This window comes from Lissotriton helveticus, chromosome 6 (genome assembly GCF_964261635.1).
Source record: "Lissotriton helveticus chromosome 6, aLisHel1.1, whole genome shotgun sequence".
Lineage (NCBI taxonomy): Eukaryota > Metazoa > Chordata > Amphibia > Caudata > Salamandridae > Lissotriton > Lissotriton helveticus.
In genome coordinates this window covers 894,330,811-894,343,028 of record NC_136067.1, presented here as the reverse complement: position 1 = coordinate 894,343,028, position 12,218 = coordinate 894,330,811, and the positions used below count along the sequence as shown (strand labels likewise).

General features: G+C 38.8%; 1 protein-coding gene and 1 pseudogene across 1 annotated transcript in view; both read right to left on the bottom strand.

Annotated features, from left to right (window-relative positions):
- Positions 1 to 215: 215 nt before the first annotated feature.
- Positions 216 to 1,190, bottom strand: LOC144761582 (dnaJ homolog subfamily B member 1 pseudogene; annotated as a pseudogene).
- Positions 1,191 to 6,952: 5,762 nt separating this feature from the next.
- The window catches only part of LOC144762544 (amine sulfotransferase-like), a 698,038-nt gene continuing 692,772 nt past the window's right edge, over positions 6,953 to 12,218 (bottom strand). Inside the window, exon 7 of the mRNA XM_078647775.1 lies at positions 6,953 to 7,323. Within this exon, the coding sequence (XP_078503901.1) occupies positions 7,196 to 7,323 (128 nt within the window). The 3' untranslated portion in view covers positions 6,953 to 7,195. The remainder of the gene's footprint in view (positions 7,324 to 12,218) is intronic.

Below are 12,218 nucleotides of genomic sequence, written 5' to 3'. Positions count from 1 at the left end.
CCCAAGTTTCACACACACTAACTTTGGTTAGGCCCAGTAGATAAAAACTTGAAAATATGAAACCCGTTTTAATACAAGATGTTACATTTGAATATTCCTGTATAAAACTCACTTTTTTACAGTTTTCAGGCCATACACCACCCTCTCTTGCCAGATATAGGCTGTATACATTCAAACACCAACTTTCCGGTTTGATTGTTTTGTCCATGTTGTGGCTATGCGGGCAGTATCTGCTCCATTACTTCCTTTGAGGAAGAAGGAATTCAGTCTGGGAACTTCACTTCATATTCGAGGATGAGGTCACCCTGCTGATCTGCGGCTTTGAGTGGCAGGAGGCCTTCGCCTGGGATTGTTTCAATTATGTCGTCCTTGAAGACGGTCGGTTGGTCCTGCTGTCCAGGGTCGGGGCATTAACGGTACACCCACAGAACGCCTCTCTCAGGGTGATTTTTGCTGGGTGGATAATGTCCGAGCCTTCCCTCTGAAGACTAGATGGGGTTTATCTTTTCAGAACAAACACTAGATCGGAGAGGATGCTTGTGGGCGTTTCATCTCCTTCATTAGGGAAGGTAATCTTCGTGCCCTTTCTTGATTTCTAAGGTTACGATCCCGTCCTTCGGAGTGGGCAGTTCTGCCGTCTGAATTCAAGTGCTTATCAGAAAATCTTCATTTTACTGCTGCAGCTGGTGTAGATTTAATCAGGATACCTTTAAGCGCATGCACTACTGGAGGGTCTTGATTTTTGCTGGCGTGATTACGTCCTTGCCCGCAGAAAACCCGTTACTGAATACACCGACCCCCATCCCAAAGCTGGCAAATGGGTCATCAACTTCCATGTGTTTGTTATGCTCCGTGCACTGTAGAACACATCAAAAGAAGTGCGGCCTCTGAAGAACTCTGAAAACATGAGGATCGCAGTGTAACTGAATGACGGGTCCACCGAGCCGGCCACCCACGCCCTTCATAATTATCTTCACTGTACTTGTCGAAGAACTCTCGTTTTTTGGGGTCACTAACCACTTCTGAAGCCTCTGCAATCACCATTAAGCTGTCCTCAGAGGCTGGCTCCTTATTTTTGTCAGGGTGGTGGCGCAGCGTGCCTGCTTGCAATACGCTTTTTTGACGTCCTCTTCTGAGGCGCCATGGTGGGCCAGGCCTAGGCCTTTGAAGTAATTAATCTTTTTACCCATAGTTGCTAAAAAAAAATCGCACCTCTGTCACAATTTCACACAATCAAGTACAGATTAGTTTAATGCGAGCATCCAACCTCACACTTTCAAATACGAGCAATGCTGAAACAGGGAAAGCTGCTTAATTTACCTGAATGCGAGCCCCGCGATGGCCACGGACTTCTGCTTGCATAGGCTGAGTGACGTTTCACCCCCCCCCCCCGCCAATCACTGGCTAGAGCCCAGTGATGGACTGCTAGCCAATCAGATGCCTCCATAGACTATCTGCACTCTTCGAATTGGCTGTGAGCCCCAGAGTGCCCACAGCCTGTTGTATTAACGTGATTTAATGTCTACATGTCTGTCGGACATAATAGACAATAAATCTTCTAGCCCATCAATAAAAACAACATGGTTCGGGCGTCGTGCGATATGATTCCCCCACCCCTGCTAAGGCATGTTAGACAGTGTTTCTATCAAGATAATCACCACGGAACTGGTCCTCTACAACTCACAATTATATTTAAATTCATAAGGAAGAGTATGTTCTTTCCATATTTGTTTTAAAATCTCCTGTCTCATGCTTCCTTCATTTCTGCTGAGCTCATAAGAATTGCTCATTTGAAAGACATTTCTGTGACGGAGTCCTGACGAAGGCCATGCTGAAACCTGTGTAATATGACAACATACCACCAGTCTCTGCACATCATTTTACCATTGTCACTTTGAATTATGGACCATGTAACTTCTTCTGTAATACATTTTTAACAATACGTTTATGTTTGACTTTACATATGTATCCAATGTGAAGTATGACAACAAAGACAGAAGTGGATAATGTTTTATAGATGAATCATTCATCATATGTGTTAATTATAAAGACTTATTTATATAAAATATAATTGACAAAAACTGATAAAATACAAAAAAATCTTTTACCACTTTATGAAAAATAAACAAGTGTAATTTTGATATTAGTCACGTTAATCATTGTTTTCATTAACGTATCAGTTCTAGAATTACTTTGCCCGCACCCATTGTATTTCACTCTGCCCAAGTGTTTTTTACATGTCCATGTGAGGTGGATGACATTTGGGCACATGTGTGAGTGAGGTAACGATGGTTCAGGACCGGTTTAAGTATCTCAGGGTTTTTCTGTCAACCTCCCAGGCCACGTCTTGGGAAAGGAACTTGGCCCAACTGTGGGTGCAGATTAAGGCACAGATCTGCTCTTGGTCACATCTGCCACTCTCTTTGTTTTGCAGATCGGCCATCTTCAAGATGGTCTCCCTGCCCCGCCTGTTATACCAACTTCAAAACCACTTATCTGGTTTAGGCAAATGAATGCTACCCTTAGACACTTCCTCTGGGGTGGGGACTCCGCCCGAGTAGCATTAAAAACATGCTTCCAATATACATATTGTGGGAGCCTTGCAACGCCGGACATCGAGTCATATTACCAGGCCTTGCACCTCATCATCTTGAATTATTGATGGTATGGATGGAGTGAGCCTGCTTATGCTGTTGAACGCTGGTTGATGAGCAATATGTCACTACACACAATCCTTTGGTGGGCCCGGCACAAAAGTGCTGCCTCCGGCAACTGCTACAATATTTAGGATCTGAAAACAATCACTACATCAAATGGGTTGATGGGACAGACTTACAAAGGAAGCACCCCTCTGGCACAATGGTCTACTCCCTCAGCTGTCAGGGCTGTCTGGCATCTCCGTCTGGGAGGCTATTGGCATATCTACGGTTGGGGATGTTCTCCATGGTCAGACCATAAAGTCTTTTCAGGAATTCCGACAGGACTATGAAATGCCTGGATCACTATTTTATAAATATGTCCAATTCCGTCATGCCTTTTCCCCTTACCTTACACACCAGGAAATTATACCTGAGTTCAACCATATTGATGCTAAAGTATTCATGGGAGAACTTGGAGAGCATACGATCACTAAGACATATCGAACACTAGTCACGAATAGTCCCAGCACACTCAGTAAAACACACAAAGTTTGGCAGGAAGATCTGGGTCCCCTGGATGATGAGGACTGGGCCGAGGCACTGGAATCCTCATGGAGCACGGCCATTGCGGCACGAATGCGACTTATACAATTTAAATACCTGCATAGGGTAACTATACAAGATATAGGCTCTGGTGCTCTGGGCTAATTGACTCTCCTCTCTGCCTACGGTGCCAAACTATGGATGGTACCCTTATACATACGGTATGGCAGTGCACATCACTTTCTAAGTGCTGTTAGGGTGTACGTACATGCATGTCAGAGGTTTTGAGGTGGGATATCCCAAACTCACCACGATTGATCTTGCTCCACATCACTAATGGTATTGGTGGTAACGTATACAAATGGTACTAATTATTCCTTGGCCGAACACTGGCAAAATGAGATATAGCATAGACACCTCCTTGATTTCTGTTGGAATTACCAGTATATAAGCCCAAGGTTGCCCTATAGTATATAAGAACGAGGTTGACCTAAAAATAAATTCAAGATTTGGAAGGGATGGGCGGAGTATCGGGGTCTATAGCTGGAATCCGTTCCAGCTGCATCAATAGAATAGCAGTGGATAAAATGCTAAATTATGTGGGATAAATCTGATTGTAAATGTTGTTCTGCTCCTCTCTCTGAGATTATGTAAAGCATGCACACGAATCTATCCCAAATGTATAACACTACTGTTTATTAGTGGGGAAATATGTTTGATTACATTAGTTTTTCAGTTGTATTCGAATCAGAAAGTTGACATCATTAATGCTACTATGTATATTCTACTATTTGGGAACTTGGCAATTTTAGACCAGCTATGGCTGTCAACAATAAAATTTGTTGTGAAAAAATAAAATAACTAATAGTATTTAACAACTAATTATAAAGTAACAAAAAAAGAATTTACTCCCAACCCTATACCCCTAACCAAAATCCGGACTTAAAAAATGAATTAATTACCAATTAATTAATTATTATTAATTATCAACTAATTATTAATTAATTAAAAATAACTTACATCCCACCCATTACCCCTAAAAGCCCACAACCCGTACCTAAAACAAATGACACAATTAACATAATTAATTATCAATTAATTATTTATTATTAATTATCAATTAATTATTAATTAATTAAGAATAAATTACTTCCTATCATTTACCCCTATAACCCCACAAACCACACCTAAACACCTAAAAAAATTACACAATTAATATGATTAATTATCAATTGATTATTTAATATTTATTATCAACTAATTATTCTTTAAAATAAATTACTTCCCACCCATGACCCCTAAAATCCCCAACCCACACCTACAAAAATTACACAATTAACATAATTAATAATTAATTAATATTAATTACCAAGTAATTATGAATTAATTGAAAATATATCACTTCCCACCCTTTACCCTTATAAACCCGACAACCCATACATAAAATGTAACCCAAAATGTTTTAAAGCACATTGAACATAATTAATTATCAATTAAAGAAATATTATTAAATAAAAAATAATCATTAATTTATTATAATTAATACTTCCCACCCTAATTCCCTATAAACCTTCAACTCGATATTCTTGACATCGAAATTCTTGACCGATATTTCCATGTCACGATATTTTAAATCCGATTTTATTGTACATGGATATTTGCAACTCAACATTTTGTCTAAACACCAGAGTAAACTACTAGTGAAATAAAAAGTTTCATACTTTTACAACACGCTTACGTGTTCACTGCTTGAATCAACTAGCAGTAGCCTAGTAATTATTAGGGCATGATAATCCATCACTTTGCATTCCTTATGATATGATCATATTTGCATATTTGCTAGTCATCACTCACTAATTCCAAGGTCATATTTAGATGTGTCATCCATCTCTGTATAATATTCAGGGCATGTTGATATTTACCTATTGTTACTTAGAACTCCCTGCCAGTGGTATAGTCTCTAATGCACAAGGAGGAACTTGGGCTGAGTAACAAACAGTAGATGTGAAGTAGCCCTACCATGCCCCTGTGATTTCTTTTGCTCACAGCTGGATAGGCATGAAAACTGATTTATGTTGAAGCTACCTCTGCAAGAAGAGGACAGGGATTGAATGTGTGCTGTTTCTTTGTGCAGGTGACTGTATGTCTGGTAGTCTGTACATACATGAACCTGGAAGTCTGATGATCTGTGTGCATTGGTAACCTGTATGGATGGGTGTCTGTAAGTGTGTGCATGGTTGTTGCAGATGTGTTTCATTTGTAGTGTAGTTCCTACCAATCCGTAGGAGCTGTGCATTGTTTAGGCAACATAAACTAAGGGCTTGGTGTCAAGACTGATTCCAGAGACCCCCGCAGGATAGGTTGGCCTGTACACCAGCTAGCTCACAGTGCCCCCACCAACCTAACAGGGAGCAAATGGTTTCTGGCAACCACTGACCATGACAACACTGATCCTTCAGGGATCATGGAAACAGTACAGAACCTTTTGCTTAGTCACTTGTGCTCACTTATTCTCAGAGAAATATATTTAGATTACACAGTGGGATGTTTTCAATAATACTTATTAAACCAACGTTATTCTTCCATAGAATACGTGTGCTGTAATGATTAGGAAACAGAAGAAGATGAACGTGATTACAAGCACTAAAGCTTAAATAGTAGGTAGAGTTCTAAATGGTGCTAAACAATGTATATATGCAGGCATATAAAACAAGGCAGTAATCAAGCATACTCCTACTATGCGAACCCTATTCTGAGTGTACTTAGAGTGTGTGTAGTTTTATAGCTAAGAATCCCCCCAAGAGGCGATCCAACCCCATTACTTGCTGAGAAAGAGTGAAGGACCCCATCTTGGTCACAAACTGGACACCCCATACAAAATGTCTGACCGCTGCGAGGTGATTTCTCAGCATGCACGGACCCTCGATGTTGGCGGAAGTACCTCCTCTACTAATCTATCAGGATGCTCATTTTTTTATAATAGAAAGCAGCCTTGCAAAGTACACATAGATTAATGATGCTGTGAATATGTACATAGCCCTGTCGCCTTATGGATGAAGATAGTGCTGACATTTGTACGTTGGAAGGAACGAGACCTTGTAGATGATGTTAAGGGCGTTGTGATAATGTTGTGCGAAGCTAGATGTAACAAGTGTAGTCTCAGCTAAACTAATTCAACATTGTTTTGCGTTCAAGTGTATGCCAAAGGTCACAACTTGAACATTTCATTCATGGGGACAATGTAAGAAAAAAGTTGCTCTGCTACATGGGCTTATCCAGGAGTATAACATACATAATGTATGTGCAGAGATGTGTGATCAATGCCAAAAGGTATGTGGCATTGCTTTCTCTGTGTGCAAGAACTAATGTAAAAGTTTACATACAGTTTTTCTCATTCATTGTTGCATTGTTATATGGTATGCCTTTTAATACCCTTCAAAACATGATGTCTTGCACCCTGTAATGTAAATGAATAGCAAATAACTAATGCAATTCTTGTTTGTTATGACAAATAGAAGTAAAAATGTACTGTAGAAATAAAAAACACAAACAATTGGTATCCTCTGCTAGGCATTAAAGAAATATTTAATACAGCTCAATATGCTAATTCAAAAGCATGTTCTGTTGGTTAAAATACTGGTACTACAACTTTTGGTAAATTGTAAATGCATTACGCAGGCGTGCACATAATCCTATCCCAGTGTATATTGTAGCTAAACTATGTACGCAACATTTATGGCGTGTCACTGCAAATCAAACCAGGAGAAAATTATATTGACTATAGAGTAAACACCAAGTAGCAATCTTTATAATCAGAGGATGCATGGATGACCAACAAGGACATTTAAATGCAGGTCTAGAAAATGATATCGCATAGTAGGTAGAGGTATAATCATATCAAAAAGCATAACTAGCGAAAGCCATTTAGTGATTCTTAATTCAAAATGGACACCGTCTTATTCTGATGCACCTTCTTCAAACTGGTTAAGCGGATTGTCCTTGTGGCTACAAATTTAATTGTTATCATCCCAGATGAGCTTGATTGGAAGATATTGCAGATCCTTCATTTTCTCCTGAAACACTGTGTCAAATTTTTCATTCTGAGCTACAGTCATTATATTTTTCCAGTCTCCAACTTTACCTATGAAAATGAAGATAAAGCATGTTAGACAGTAATCATCATCAAAGAGAGAGTAACCACAAAAGAACAGAAAGGAAGAGCTTGAGTTCACGTGGAGACTAGCAGCTTGTATTATTTTCCGATGTTTTTCAAAACAAATGAACTAAACTAGTAATATGATAGGATGTTTTATAAAATGCCCCAAAATATGGAGTATGAAGGATAGACTTATTTGGGAATGATAGTCAATGCAACTGACTTTCTAGGGGAAATGTTATTAGGTAGAGAAAGTTATATTATTGCCATTTGTGTAGCACGAAGTCTGCCATTATGGTGGCTTCAAAGCACTTTCAGCAGTACAAGGGCTTTTCACATGAATCTAAGTTTATGAATGAAGTATGTAGACTGATTCAACTTGTGATGATCTGTTACAAGTATTGTGTTCTGGCCAATTACTCAGTTAGTTATCCATGTTTTTTTCATTGAACCGTAGTTTGTATAGTTTTCGTATTCCAGTATAGATGAGTCTATGTGTCTGTGGGTTTCCCCAAAAGGAAGTGCCAATATAAGTAGGTCCGTAAACATTGAAAAAAGTGACATCATTGAATCTATATATAACCAAACCCATCTCCCTTTGGAATCACATTGACTGGAAAAGACAGTGCATTTTTTAAGTCTTTTGAATTAAACGAGCACTCCATTCTTATTTTCTAAGGCAGGTGAATAACAAACTCATTGTTTCTTCAGTTTACTAATATTCTCATTAGATCCATGGGTGTCTTGAACTATCATTGCCCACCATCACATGTAATTATATTTTTATAATTTTCTTTACATATAACTCAGTTTTTTTTTCAGATCTCACTCCACTTGTGGAATCCCAGCTATCTTCAATTATATATGTTTCTGTATCTTGGTATTTTACTTTCTGCTACTTCAGTACCATGTATGCGTTTTTATAGGGAAGTTGATGTCAGTTAAGTTTGCCTTTTTATTCTTCATCCCTAGCTGATAATTGTTAATTTCTCATTCCTTCCTTTTCCTTTTATTTTTTTACATGTTCTTCATTAAGTAGTTTCCTTCATAAACATCATTTTTTCTGCCCCCACTTGTTGCCCTTATTCCTTGGTGTTTCAGCTCACTTTTCCCAATTGGGATTGCATTTTATGATTTTTGTTCATTTTGTAATACTTGACTTTCAGGATTATTTCTTCCTTGCCTGTCTATTTTATTCATTATGAATAGTTGTTGTCCTTTCTCATTTCTCTTCTTTTCTTCTTATTCTTTGTTGGAGCTGTTTTACCTCAATATGTGTGGGAGAGGAATATTAATTGTCATATGTGTTCAGTTCTATGTCTAAGTTAAGGATAGTTACCTGGAATGTTAAAGGAATCAAAATCTATTTCAAGACAGAAAGTTTTGACTCATTCTATTGCACAGTAATGTGTTGTGAGTCATGATGGAAACATTATGCAAGCCAATTATAAGAGTTGTTTATGTAGTACTGAATGTGTCCAAGGCAGTATGTATATTGTGCTGTGTTGGATGTTTTTGTGTTGGTTTTTACCTGTGATTTAACATCCAATATTGTTTAGTGGCACATTTCTAGGTTTCTCGGTTGATAGCAGGTGTGTTGGTGGAAAGGTAACATTTTGCATGGTTCCCCAAGATTTTGTTCATACTATCTTTGGGGAGTTGAGGCATAACAATAACTCTTTGGTGCCTGCTCTATTCACAAAAAATAAAAATACATTTTGGAATTCATTTATCATATTTGAACTTTTGGTAAGTCCATTCCAATGTGTCCAGTGATTGCTCAGGCTGCACACAGGCCACATTACAGACAAAGCTGTGGGGGGCATTCCTCTCACTTGCATCTGGAGAAAACCTGCAACATGTAGCACTCCAAGATAGGCCTGTATCTCAAAAAGAGGGATTTAAGTAATTTCTGTAATACAATAGCCAGATTTAGCCCTTTTCCAAAACTGCTATACTTATGTTTTACAAACGTATGCAGGACTACTCACATGGGTGCAAACGGCGGTTGTATCTGATCTGGTATGACCAATGTTGCATCATTTCTAGACATCTGAGACTTTTCCCAGTGTAGATATTGCCTGTAAACACTTTTCAGATTTTTCATGAGGAAAACTGATAAGAAAGACAGAAAACCAGACTAATGCGGCTCAGTACTCAGCTATTGCAATTTCATACTTATTCAAAGCACGAAAGTGCAGAATAGTGAATAGAACTACACAGGAGATGACCTACACTGTGCGGTGTCTGAACCTCTCCAGGCAATTTAGCCACATTTATATATTACCCTCTCAGAATGAGGCTCATTGGGTTGAAATCTGAAAAGTAAAATGTTCTCCCACTTGCATGCTTAAAGCTCACACAGCTTCCCAGTATAAAAACAATGTTTGTGTAAATGAGAGTTTTTAGGTGTTACATTTTGCCTAAAACGAAATGTCAATAACTCCTGTTGGGGAATATGCACAACCCCATTTTTGGAGTGTGTAGACACATAGGCATATACAAATCAGTGAAATCATTAGATTTCTTTTAGCTGCAGTGATAAACTAATTTTCATAAAGTTGTCACATAAGTTCTACAAATGTTTATTCATTGCAAACATGTTGCTTAAAATGTTCTCAATACGAGATCCTGCAATGCCTACAGTATGACTAGCATTTTTCACAAATCATGGTCCCTGGAGCTTTGTGACCAAGTGACTGATTTCAAGGAATATGACACAAAAGGGCTTCTGACAGATTGGTCCCTATGCAGGCCACATCTGCTTGTCCAAGAAACCTATAACAATATTTCCATTTGACAAGAGGGGACTTTGCAGACTTGACGGACCCTCTTCAGAACAGAGGGTAGGAGCAAACATATCAGAGATACAGTAAGTCCAGCACAGCATCCAAGGTAAACAAACATTGATTAGAAATACACTCGAGTGGGAGAGATGCGACAACAAGCTGTTTCGCAGGACACTCTCAGAACACACCACAGCATTACCTTTTTATACATTTTTGTCTTAAAAGGATCATATTGAAACTGTCAACACATATATACAAGTCTTGGGTTGTCAATAACTGATTTGTCTTAAGATGCACTGTTATTAATAATGTCGGTTTGCACGGTTCCATATATGATATGAAGATACAAAAAGCGAAGTTAACCATAGCAAATTCCCACATATCCATCTTTGGCATACAGTCCTGAGGCGGACCATCCTGTATGATTATTATGCTCTTGCACAACTTCGTCAACTGACACTCATTGTATCTGCAGTGTTAGCAATGTTTACTATACAATTTACAAGTATATTTAGTACTTTCTTGTTTTGCGACGCACTTGGCATAACAATAATGTTTGGCACATGCATGGTATATTTAAGCAACATCAGCTGTCAATAACCTGGACAATGGTCAAGCTCGCTTCATTGCACACTCTAAACTGCATATCTCTATATGGGCCTATAGAGGCAAGTTAACTGATGTTTTGAATGGAAAATGGATGGCCGTATAGAATGGCAGAACTGAGGTTCACATATATGTATTCATTGTTAACAGTTGTCATCCTCTGAGGCATGTGTGAGCTAGTCTTGAACAGAGGTTGGTCTGAGAAGGGGACAAAGGCTTATGTCACATTATATTTCTTTAACAGCAAGGGTTCCACAGATCGATAATCTGTTCCAACTCTGCTTTTCGGCTCCAGCCATTTGAACCACCTGAACAGGGAGGAAACTGGAGAATAAAGGGCAAAGTGACATATGTGCGAAAAAGAGACATGCTGTGTTCCATATAAAAATCTAGTAACACTAGATTGGTTCCACTGGTATCGTAGTTGACCTCACCGAGTAGATTGTCCTACAAAATAGAACATGTGCAAGATACAATATTGTAATTATAACACCTAACACATTGTTCTGGCCTAGAACTGGCAAACACCATGCCTATCTTGTTACAAATATGCTCTTTCTAGTAGTATATGTATGGCCTGTCAGAATACACACTCATAATACATGTATTGTAACCATTCCTCCGTGCTCACCTTGCATTTGGCTTATTTAGTAGTACCATTCACAAATCTACATAAATAATAATGTCCTTGTCTTCTTAATTCGGTTTTTCTATAAAGGGTCTCTAATGCAAGAGCACATTAAACGAAATGCTGAGTTTCATCACTTCTGTTCCATATGTGTTTTCTTTCAGGAATCACTTATGTTATTGGATTACAACACTGGAATAGGATGCATCAATAATCACCAATAATGCTTCATGACCCCACTGTATAAAGGTGTTGATTTTACTCTTGGTTGTTGTGGTCATAACTGTTTGAGTTCCCCTCAAGTAATGTCTAGGGTAAATTAGGTCTTGCTGAATCCTGGCTCCACTTCACCTTCTGGAAATGTATAGAGTCGTTGGAAAAGCTTCAGCTAGCCCTATCCCCTGGCCATCATACCGGACTTGGATGATATGTTTCAGAAGGTCTGCATCCTGTTCATTGCACTGCCTTGCCTACATCTGTGTCATGCCTGTGAGCAGACACTAGACCCCACATTGGACGTGGTAGGGTTTATGGAAAGTATTAGATGTAGCCAATTCTTGCTTTCCAGATAGCTCACACTCCAAAAACCCCTCCCTGTTTATCCCTGTGATAAGTCTTAGCTGTTCATAGACCCATTTTGTCTGAATGTGATGAGTGAAAACTTTCCCATTGTATAATTGGTGTTATTGTAGACTGTTAAAATGAACTGGGAATCAAGCTCTGCATGACTCATGCACTCCTCCATGGAACTGATGTTAAACTGCAGTAGAGGGAAAACACATGTAACATTGGATACATGTCTAGCATGATGGATAAGGACAACATGTAGGAAAAGAACCATGTGTTTCATGTTGTAG